Raw genomic sequence first — 12,746 nt, 5'->3', positions numbered from 1 at the left:
AGACTCAGTATGACTTACTTATTGAACAGACATATACCTGATTTAGGTCTATGTGTCTAGCAGAACTTGAGACCGAATTGGTGTGTTTCATCGGAGTGGCAATAAACCGATTTTTCATCTCCTCACAAACCCATTGCATCTGTTAATTACTTCATACGACATGCAGTAGGGCGCATTGTCCTATTCAATGTTATCTACACAACAGGTGGAATAGTGTTTACACAGAACATCCATCTGAATCCAATTTTAGCTACCTTTATGCCCTTCTATGCTTGTGTATGTTTGAATACAAATGGATGACGTGTCACTAGAATGAAGATCGATGCTATATATTGTTGTCGACATTGGTACATTTTTTTATACATATACGTCAAAATTATATCTTTCCAAAATGGGTATAATGTCTATGGGACTACATTCCAGTGGAGGCTGATCTGGCCAAAGTGTCCTACGTTTCAGGTTCCAGTGGTTACGTAAATGTTGAAACTAAAATCATTGAGCCTAATGGCGTCTTAATCTTGTTGTGAGTTCTCTTTATCTGCTCAGGAAAAGTACGTCGTATATACCTGCATAGTTTGTTTAAATATTTATGTTACAGGTTTACATTAAGTTACAATTCTCAAACATTGTTATTCGTACAGTCATAAAACCTGATAACTGAGTTCATTTAGGCATGTAATATACAAACACATGAAGAGTAGGTCAAAGAGTCTTCTAATGTTTCCCCAATGCAAGATTTGTTCTGGCAAAATCATGATATGAAATGTATAACCATATTTGTGGCACCCAATCGTGTGAGAACAGTAAAGTTATCTCATTTCATACATTTATATATTCAGTTATCCATTCAACGAATAATCCAAAAGCAATATTTGCAATTTAAAGTTGTTTTTTTTTTAATTCATTTGACCTCTGTTTCTTCAGTCATTCAACTCAATCCCATGCTATTGAATTTCTTCCTGCCTTCGTCCATTTACATCTTTTAAATTGAGCATCATGATTTACTGTGCCGAACTCATTAGTGAATTATTGCATTAACAGATGCATTGTATTGATATAGAATGTAAAGACACCCATTGCAAGTAAACAACATTGATGTAAGTTCCAGTTTCCGCCCTATGCCATATAATAGCAGTTTTCTTCCCTTTACAACCAAGTAAATTTATACCCACAATCGCTGAGTCGTGGCAAGTGTAAACACGAAATGATTAGCCTTAATTGTTCTCGTCAATAACGATTGGTTGGCAACTCAACATGGCGATTCTCCTATCGATCTCAAGAGTTCATTTACCATATTTCATAACGGATGCCTTTTCGTCAGGTAGGTTTATTGAAATTTTATGAATGTTCCACACTTTCTTGTAGTAGTAACGCCGTGTGTTAACGAGATCTGAGAAACGCAATTTATGTTCTACCATTCATTGTAATTCTATGTAAAAGACTAAGATTATAGCTGATGACACTTGACTGTCTGGTAGGTCCCATGCTATGTTACTCATGATGGACAAGTGAAGTGCGAAGTAAATTTAGCACCCAACACGACATAGTTGATCGTTTTGCTTGTATAAGGATACATCATTACTAAATGCCAGATAATGCGTGTTAGTGGAAATTAACACGCAACAATTTACCTGTTTGAATTGCCCACATGTACAACAGCTCGAGAACTCGTTGATTACGCTCATTGCATATTACTTAAATAAACAGCTGCTTTTTAAAAACAAATACATGTCAATCCTTCATTTCTCATCCTTCTTTTATATTCTGGCTTACTATAAACATTTTTCATCATATTCCGAGCTAAAAATCCCAAGAGGTACATTGTATGACAGCGTGCACCATACAGACTAATAATGGAGAAAATACAATCTAAAAATACAGCGTGTGGTGGTGGTGGGGTGGGGTGGGGGGCTATGCGACATGTATATACAGATTTCTTTCAGTGTAAGAAATGATACTGTGAGGGCGGATACAACAATAAGAGTTCCAATATTAATGCTATACTTGCCTCTTTACAGAAGTATGACCTTACACAGTGTCCATATATCTCTCTAGCCGTCTCTCATATACACACAAGCATGCAAACACGCACACACACATACACACACAACATAGTACACCTCATTACAAAGTGGGGAATGTATAGTACTTGATCGCAGCTCCTGTTCTAGTTACATGCATATAAATAAACTCGCACTGTGCATATCATAGTACAGGTATGTAAAGGTATTTTTATTGTGGTACTGTTATAATAATCATGTGAGTCCACTCCTCAGCCAAACATGTATTAGTAACTATTTAATACACTGTGTATGCTAACAGCTGCCCACAACGTGAATTCTTTATCTTGTACTGCCACTGTTTCTTTTTTTCTTGGGTTGTTTGGAAACTATAACATATTAACCTAGTATTGAAAAGTGTGACATGTGGATACACGTATTAATATTTGCAATGAATGATATTGCAGATTGTTAATACATCTATTGCTTTGATTAATGCACCTTATCCGAATTATTACGGATCATATTCAGTATTTTTAATGCTGACAACGAGACGTGATCTTGCCAATCGCAATTGCATTAATGTGATAATGACATTTTTATAGACCTATCAGTTTTCAGATAAAGAAATACTATTGCCAAACCTGACTAAACCCAAAGAAATTGCTTAACAATTTAACCTTTCTGATACTAACTTCATGTTAAGTTTTAAACCGAATTTCATTTCTTGAACAGCCGATACACACATAAATATCGATTTCATGAATTGATTGCATGTAACATAGTCACTCATTTTCATGCATGGAGCGTGTGTAACACAGTCACTCATTTTCATGAATGGAGCGTATGTAACACAGTCACTCATTTTCAATAATGCCCTGTTCTTTGACGCATGGGGGCAGTAGACCCATTATATGTGATTTACAGCCACTGTGCAGTTGTCACATTTTGCATCACGAAAGCTGAATAACTCGGAACGTTTCTATTATAGTCCTGGCCGACAGCTTTTGAAATGATTCTGTTGGGACATTGTTAAGAGGCTCCAAATGAGATTTTGTATAGGAATTGAAACCTTATTTTGACAGTTATTTGCAAATGGATTGAACAGATTGTTGAAACTTGTTTCGATTTTGTTGAAAAGAATGCTATTCATTTCAATCTGTATGTTTACAGCAAAGCTATTCACGTTTGTTCAGCAACCAACAAATATCAAAGAAAACGTAGTTCCAGCCTGTCTCAAGAGAATGGCAATTCTGAATTAGAAAGGAATATCATCGTACCGGATGTAAACTTTTCCGAGCAAAATCCATGATTGAAAAATGGAGCGCTGGAAGCGATATATTAATTATATGTATATTTCATATATAAATACACATAACTGTTTTAAAATAATGACACTATGTGTTGCCTTTGTGAAACGTTTGAATACAATTGAATGCTAATTGAATGCTTAGTTTCCAATTGTGTGTCTTATTTCAGTCAGAATGTTGCTAAAATGAAAATACTTGTTGATTGTGTTTGGTTTTGTATTACCTTAGAGATTGTATTTTTTATTTAATTAGATTAAATATGCAATACTGGAATCCTGCATCATGCTTCGTTATTGTTGAGTGATTTGAAGGTTTCCAACTTGAGCATTTACTTGTGATTGGTTTCAAGTTCTTTTCCTATTCTTTATAGGTCTGTAATGAAGTATATGCTGGACTGGCAAGGTTGTTTGTCTTGGAGACATTTATTAAAATACTGTCAGTTTTGTGATTTTGAAACCATTTCCACGCTGTATTCTAAGTTACGGAATGGCGCTAATGCTATTCAATAAATATACTTCTAATAGTAGACTTTGACATCATTTATTTCCAAATTTTTAATTTCCTTTAATTTCATTGCAGATTTTGCTTTTAAAGGATTACTTTAACTTTATGAAGGGGTGAAACTGTACTAACATTTATCGTGTATTTTTATTATGTCTGAGACTATACCTAGCAAGGGCCATCCAGCCATTTATTATATTATGTCATGCCGACTTCACATAAAACTTCATTCGCACAAATTACTGATTTTATAACGCCTGTAAAATGTTAAAGGAGCAACGAAGTCAAATAAAATGCGTCACATTAATTAGCGAACAAACGTAAAAGCGGACGTAAATGTAACCTGTCGTTCGATATCGGAACTATCCATTGCAGCAAGACCTAGGCTAGCTGTTGCTGCGGAGACGAATGTATGTTTCGCATGCACACAAGCCTTGTGTAGCAGGTGTTGTTCAGCTTCAATTACTGTATAGCTTCGGTAGCTTTGAGTTCCCATTACATTTTTTTCTAATAATACTGTCGTCGCCTGGTATAAACTCTCAACAGGTTGGCCTTGTTCGGGTGCATCATGCACACGAACTTCCAGCCGATTATTTTTTTTTCTTCACTGTAATAACTGCTATGCAATCGTAGAAATCAATGTGGTACATTCATGCGTCCTGTGATTGTGGTTGTGAGGGCTTCGCTTATAACTATGGTCAATAAGCCTTCGATTTGTGTCGCAAATCATTACTCCCGTTTTGGAAGAAAAGAAACTGTTGCATTGGCAAGCTCGTCGTTGTTTAATAGTGGTCTTTCTTTTGCTGGTCTTCTTAATACTGGCTCTATATAACTGACAACGAATTTGACCGCTGTGGATTTGTTGATTAATATTAATTCATGTTTGTAGAAACAGTCTATGGATTCTTTCAAGTGGACGCATAATGTCCCTAAAAGGGTGTTTCGCGCGCCAATGCAATGATTCCAATTTGAGCTAGTTGATCTTTGTCCATGAAGGTGATTGCAACATCGATTTATATTTGACCCTCGGCAAGATTATATATTATATTTGATCGTATACGAGGGTGAGTTAAAATTGCCCACACGATAAAGACAAATATCCGCATCCATCACCGTTCGTTTTGGTCGACGCCGACATCACCTCGTTAGCTCCACGTGACCAAATCAACTTTGCTTGCAAGCCTCATTAATTCCACATAGTGACTTCCTGGTCGTGTCGCATCATCGGGCATTTCACATCAACTTAAAGCGAAGTTTGTAAGTGACCAAGCAAAACTGACAAGTGCGTGTGTTGTCAGGCTTTCGAAAAGTGTACGCAATACTTATAGGACGAGATATTCACATACTGTACCATCTGTTCAAGTTCGAAACGGCAAAATAGAATAAAACAGCAGTATAGCTGTCCCGCTTCCAGAAAAAAACATTGTTTGTCGACGTGAAGAGTCATGGATAGGTGATTAATGACTCCACGTAACGTTGCAAGCCTGAACGAGTCAAAATACAAAAGATGTTAGGTTGTCACAGTGTAAGCGATCTCTCGAGTTCCATATCTTTTTTATGAATCTTTGTTAACGATGCCGGTTTCCTGCGTGTGAGAGATCGTGGCTCGTGAGCCGTTTTCTCCTAGTTCGTCCCGCACGAAGACGTATCGAAATTATATTACTGACTTTGTCTTCGAGATTAAATCAGAATTGGTAAACAGACGCCAGAACAAAATTCGCTCGCTGGTCGTCAAAAGCGGCATAACAGCCGAAGACTTGTTTCGATTGTTAACCTCTCACCTCCCGTCTGGGTAGTAAAAGACAATTGGGCTGCTAACTTTCGGATGGTCGAAGACCATTTCCATTTTTGCAGACCCACCGCCAGGTAGACTGTGTTCATCATCTCGAGCCTTTCTTCAGTGGAGCCTTCCCTGATATGGTTCCGACGGTCCCTTTTGCAACTATAGAAGCTGCTACCACCAACATCTAGATAATGAACTCAGTCTACCTGGCGGTGCGTTTTAGCAGACTATGGGCTGGGATAAAAATATTGACACATGTCTGCAGATCTCCCAGCTTAATCTTACTACGTTGAACCCGATTGTTTTTTTTTTTTTTTTTTGGAACACTGACCTTTTCAGTCAGTTCGTGGTCCCAATGTGCTTTAATGCACATTTGAATGTGTCATGTGTCAAGTTCAGATGTACTGCTGTTAACATCTATGACAAAACACTTGTTAGATCGATCAGATGATTAAATGAGAATCATTGATACGCCAGTGGAAAAAACTATTTGCTGTAATTAATGATATAACGTTTCAAATAAAAATTTGTATATGCGTCAACTTGTCAAGATAAATCGTGATCAACTCGAAAAGATAATAGTCCCGACGAATCAAGCTATCCGGAATTCATTTGGAAATTTCCTCTATAAGTTATCCTGCAGCACGCAACTAATGCTGACGCCAACACAGGGCAAAAGGTCGAACGTAGCGGGATAACTCTTAAGTTGTTATTGGCAGAGGTCGCAACTACGAAACATAACGGCTAAATATTTCGATTCCTCAGGGTCAATCCTGCGCTGTTGGTGGTAGCAGCTTTTAATGTTACAAAAGAAGCCGTCACAACCACATCCAGGATGGCTCCACTGAAGAAAGGCTATAGATGAATAATGAAATGACACTAATGACCGACTTGATATCCGCTGACGCAATAAGACAGAAAAATGTAACTCTAACTCATTCGTTATGCGATCGTAAGTCACCCGCATTAGAATTAATCGAAAACAAATCTGATCGTTATCGGTATGTCCCGGAGAATTAAAAGGTGGATATAGTCGTGCTACTGAACGGGCTCGATCTTTTGAAAAAATTCACAATCTCAGACTGAATTGAAGTTGAAGGGCATCCAACTCTCTACCGTTTAGTGCTGCCAGCTCCGAATAGGGAATTTGTGCGAGAAACATTACATGTCATTCATGCAAATACAGAATTACCGATGTTATGTATATTTAATATGCATTTTATGTTAGCTTTTATCAATGATTATATGCTATCTATCTTTAATTTATATTATATATCTGACTTTATTCTGTAATTGAAGGTAGGAGTTGGGTGTGCCTAACTAATATGTTTTCTTTTATAAATAATATATTATATAGTTTATTTTGTACATGATTATATTTTATGATCATTTTCTCTTGAAGGTTAATATATTTACATATGTTGAACTCAAGATCTAGTTTTGTTTTAGAAATTAAGAATGTTCCAGAGCAAAGTGTGTAGGAAGAGGTTGGAAAATGACCCTCATGCTGGTTCTGTATTAGTGTCTTAGCATTTATATAAATGGTGTTTACCTCAGGATTACTTGTTTCAGATCTTATCATCAGTTTTAATGGAATCAATTTAATGTGTATTTCATTTACTATTTGTGAAGATATATTTTTCTATTGTTTTATTTAAATTATTCATTTGAATTACTAAAGCGCTCAAAATATGTTTGGAATAAATCACTGTTTCGGGATTAATGTGAATTCATTCTTGGACATATTCGATTATATAAATGTTATACACCAAGCCCTCTCTTGGCTTTCGCTCGCACTCGTCTTTGAATTTTTCCACTACGTTCTTGGCGTTTCTGAAAAGCAAATGGTCTATCGGGTTCTCGCTAGTGTTTAAACTCTCATGCAGGCGATGTTCCACCATTGTCCCCTAGACGTCATTCTCGACGACGTGCATCAGCAACGAATCAATATTGGTGTACAGCATTTTAACGTTGTCGTCGAATCGCAGCTTAATCGCTTCGTATTTGTACATAAGCAGCTTTGACTGACCCAGCATGGCGCCAATGTAGACTGATTTCATCATTTACAGCCGAGATTTCTTACTGTGTACCGTAACGTGTCAACCATCTAAATCTGCCTGTCTGCAATTGGCCCGTGAAAATCGCGTTGATCACTGTCATTTACAAGGTCTGCTCGAATTCGTATTCAAGTGCTTTTCAAATTCGTTCATGGCAACCGTTCGCAGATCCGTATTCATCTGAACAGCTGATGACATCACAAGATCCAACTCATTGGCGATACAACCGCAGTTTTTATGCCAGACGACATAGCTGAAATAATTTGGGGCCAGTTGGTACATGCGATGAACCTGCACACTGAAATTGTCAACAGCACACACTGGTACGTCGACGATCACTCTCGGAGACGAGCCAACACTTCCAGGGTCAGTTGACAATTATTGTAGCACGTCGAAATTATCCGGCATTCCAAGTCGACTTCGAGAAATTGTCCATGGTCACCGTCGTTGTTGTATCGAGATTATCTGCATGTGTTAGATCCACCAATTAAAACTCGCCTACGGCTATTGGTTGTATCATCTGCACTGTCGTTGTACGAAGTGCCTCACGGTCAACCGTGTCTCATATGGAGAAAATCCAAATAATGCAAGAAAAATATACATTTCGTTTGTCTCTTTGTCTCTTTATTCAATGATTTTCCGTGCATGGCTCGAGTTGATTCGCACTCGGTATATCTATGTAATAAACAATCATCTAATTTAACAATGATGTTTTGTAGCATTGTTTTACTTTATCGGGATCAGAAACAGCAATCACGTCGATTCTGGTCATTAATGTTTCCATTTCCGTCGACGGAACTGTTCTATGTTTCTCGAAAGGATCATTGGTTTTCTTCACGTTCCTGTTTGAAAGCCTTTGCCGTCTTTAGCGATAATATTCTTCTGCAGATACGTTTGGTATGCAAAACTGATTACGCGTTATCACTCTTATACCGCGTTTAAGTGATGGTCAACTTGCAATACAAGATGTAACCATGGCAAGTTCTGCCACAAAGATTTTTATTTATACACGACATTCATTAACTAGATTTTGTTTGATCTTCCTGTTACTTTTCAGTCACCTTTGTTTAATTTCATAATATCTATGCGGTGGTATCTGAATTCGGATGTCATAATCTAGATAATGGGTTAGAATGTCGCTACCACTTACTATTAAACAATATTGTGCTTCTACGGTATTTTGAATTTTCAGCAGGCGTACCCTTGTTTCTAAACTAGATATAATTAGCTTTTAAGGTCTCGGCTGAATCGAGCTTAAACGATTCTTCAACGGGTATTACAAGAACACGAACACTGCCATATCTTGTATTCTTGTATATTATTTGGAGTGTTTGTATATTTAAACTATGTGGTTTGCTTTTACTCCATCTAAATTTGAAGTTGCTTTCGAAGATTTTTCACATTAGCAGAGCGGTTTATTTTTTTTTCAGTGTTCAGTTCGTATGTCAGATGAAATGTGGGTGTGGTTGCCATAGGTATATTATTTTTCAAAGGCAGTTTTCTAATTGATAGGCACATTAAGGACGCGTCTAGTTGTGATCGCCAAAGATCTTTACTGTGAATCGTCCCTAGGCATTTCCTGTCTTTGATGCGCATTTCTCTCGGTATATATATATATATATATATATATATATATATATATATATATATATATATATATATATATATATATCAAATATGAAAGAAAACTTCGGAAACGCTAACAACAAATACCTATGAACCCATATTTACATTACTTATAAATCATAAGAACACCATCCAGTTCTTCTGATCCTAAAACGCATAGCATACATTCGGCATGACAAAATAAGTTAGCATGTACAAGAAGGAAATGGCTTTTATGTCTATATTTGTCCTGTTGTCAAATACATATGGTATTAGGTTAAGGCAATGCTCTTGTTTTACAAAAACATACTCTGACTTTCTTTGCAGACTGAAGAAATTCAAGCGAACAGACCCACAAAGATGAAAAAGAAGGGCATCGTAGTAGTTTTTGTCTGCGTTTCTGCACTCATCACCATTTTCAATGCATTATACATCAGTCGTAGCGACTTTATGCATCTGATAAAAGAGAAGTTCATTTGGAGTATGATGCATAATTCAAGTCACTTTACAGAGGTTTTTACTACAGCTAAAGAATTTGTAATAACAAAATCTAGGAATGAATCAATAGTGAAAATTTATGGTCGATCGTGGGATAAAGTTATAACACCTTATGCATCAAAATATATGATAGATGGTAGGAATATTTGTAGTGTTTCACCTCTACCATCCTTACTTATATTCGTGCTCTCACTTCCAAAAGCTAAGGAAGAAAGACAAACTATAAGGCGAACATGGGGCAGCGTTGCTAATCGGAGTCATGCTTTTTTCAATATATCCACCAAAATAGTGTTCGTACTTGGAAGGATGGCAGATGAAGCGATATCGCAAGTCCTGCAAGACGAAAGTACTGAGTACCAGGACATGGTACAAATTGATTTCGTGGAATCGAGGTATAACCTAACAAGAAAAATGATGCATGGTCTAAGATGGGTAAAAACCTATTGCCAAAGTATCAAATATATTCTGAAAGCTGACGATGATACATTCATCAATGTGGCCAGACTGTCTGATTATTTGCTGAGGGATTCAAATATCAGCCATGACACCATCCACGGTTTTATGTACCGTACCGGCGGAACGGTTCTGAGAGAAGGAAAATATGCAGTTAAAAAGGAAGAACTTCCAAGCCCTCGATACCCACCTTACGTCAGCGGAACAGCATACATCTTGCCATATGACGTAATATCTGATATGTTTGACTTGGCAGAGAGATTGCCTTACTGTCCAGTGGATGATGCTTTCCTGACTGGTGTGTTGCGTGTTATTCTGGATATTAAAATCAAGCACACTGATAATTTTACAGATATGTTTCAGTATCATTACAACCCTTGTAAATTCCACTCACAAATTGCAGTCACAAACATTAATACTAAATGTATGTACCTGCTGTGGAACTTGACAACACAGGAAAAAGAGACCGACTGTGAACGATCCAAGCTTTATGACAAGCAAATATGTTCAATTTTTGGATGAGATAAACAATATTGTTGCCATGTTTAATTAGATGGACACCACTATTGCTGTCATAATACTTTTTCTCCACAGGATTGCAGATTGTTTTCATAATTATTTGGAAGTCTCACGTAATCAATTGCGCTTCTTATCTGCAAATTTTCTATTACTTTCGTAACTGACAACCTTTTTTCAAACAAATTGTAACACTGTCCAGGCGTTGACGACTGTTTAGGGTTAATTGCAAGGTAAATTCTGTTGACACAAAGTAGAATCACGTTTCTGTGTTTTTCGACGTCAGCACACTGGATTCGTCCTTTTAATTTTTCTTCAGCAAAATATATTTTCCATCTTTTCTTCTATTTCCATTTCGGTTGGTGAATTATTTTTCATTTTGATAACTACAAGCTTTAGATCAGACGGATTTTGAAACGACATAATCAGCTGAACATATCCAGCCGTGGATTACAAGATTCGATATAGTTTTCTTTCCATGCATTTATAATTATTTATATACATCTACCTTAAGACCCATTTTGTTCTATTTGTTCTAAATTTCAAGCTTTACCTGTGGCCTCTTACAAATATTGTTGATTTTGAGTTAGAAACAGAGTCTATAGTACATTATGAAATAAAGTGTTAACTCTTGTTAATTTTCTTCATAGCAGTTTACCATTTCAACTAGGAAATTAATTAACTGACGTTTTAGGTATAACTCTTTTACGGTCAAGAAGCAAATCCGTTTCCACGAATAATATAAACTGTAATTAACTGGTACAAAAAATATGAACTGTAATTAACTGGTGCTAAACATATCAACTGTAATTAACTGGTACTAAACATATCAACTGTAATTAACTGGTACTAAACATATCAACTGTAATTAACTGGTACTAAAAATATCAACTCTAATTAACTGGTACTAAAAATATAAATTGTAATTAACTGGTATTACTATGAGCATATCCAGCACAGAATATATGTTGTAAGTTACGCAAAATAATTGATTATTATATGTATAATAATGAGAGTTGGAAATAAATTAAAAGTATGTCTTCCTTAAAACAAAGTATGTTGACCTTCCAACAAGTTCTCAAACAAACTTCAGCTATAATTGGTAACAAAATATAATAGGTCTTTGTCAGAACAAAGGTTTTATGCAAGATGAAATTGATATCTTTGTCCATCGGCAGTACAGGAAATACAGTTGATGCATTTTGTATTTTCTCAATATATATGTAGGAAATAGACACTGTAGTGTTTAATTTATAAAGGTGTTTGTGTATATATGCAGTTTTTTGTGGCTTTTATCATTGAGATGCCTTCAGTACACTAGTACTCATCTTGCGATCTTCGTTAATCACATAATCATTATGTCTGATGGAATCCGTCTGCTATCAAACAGTGAATTGTAAATTGACTCAAAGGAACTATGATATATGTAATTATGATTTCGCCTGCATCCATTTTAGTTTGTGGAACTACTTTAAATTTTTCTTCATCATCTTAAAACATATTTAAATTTAACGTTAGAGCTCAATTTCATTGCCAATGGTAAAACCTGATAATTGTTCGCTTGCCACACTTGTCATGTATTACTGCACAACGTCGAAATAAATGTGGAAGTGATTTTGTTTGTTTCTTCGTCTATAGCAACCAAAAAATGATCGTTATTTAGGTTGTTTTGTTTCATGCATTTTGGTTATATTTAACAGGTTTGAGAATGTAACTAACTGTTCTAATTTTATACATCAACACCAAACCCAGACAACAGTGTAAAATCAGGTAATGCATGATGTTTATGAGCCACGAGAGTTTGGAACAGCTGTTTTTAAAAACAAATGCTGCATTGTTTTCATTTTCGTATGTTTGTTTGTTTGTTCGTTTGTTTGTTTCTTCGTTTCTCACCCTTTCGCTTCAAACTTTTGCATTCTTCCGATTGCTTCAAAAGGTGTCTGCCAGGTTAAACTGTACCTGGCTTTTATTCGTTTGTATACGAGTTCTTTAGACAATGCATTCCCTTCACGTGTTTGTTTGT

General features: G+C 36.2%; 1 protein-coding gene across 1 annotated transcript; it reads left to right on the top strand.

The window, feature by feature from the left end:
- The first annotated feature begins 1,163 nt into the window (after nt 1-1,163).
- Nucleotides 1,164-12,338, top strand: LOC149791526 (beta-1,3-galactosyltransferase 5-like). Its single transcript, XM_089970051.1, has 2 exons — nt 1,164-1,321; nt 9,584-12,338. Exons 1-2 carry the CDS (start codon nt 1,307-1,309, stop codon nt 10,727-10,729), a joined length of 1,161 nt encoding a protein of 386 aa, XP_089826177.1. The 5' UTR covers nt 1,164-1,306; the 3' UTR covers nt 10,730-12,338.
- The last annotated feature ends 408 nt before the right edge of the window (nt 12,339-12,746 follow it).

Source organism: Sinohyriopsis cumingii, chromosome 9 (assembly GCF_028554795.1).
Source record: "Sinohyriopsis cumingii isolate HCF-2022 chromosome 9, ASM2855479v2, whole genome shotgun sequence".
Classification (NCBI taxonomy): Eukaryota; Metazoa; Mollusca; class Bivalvia; order Unionida; family Unionidae; genus Sinohyriopsis; species Sinohyriopsis cumingii.
The sequence above is the reverse complement of the archived record's forward strand: the minus strand, read 5'-3'. Positions and strand labels throughout refer to the sequence as shown.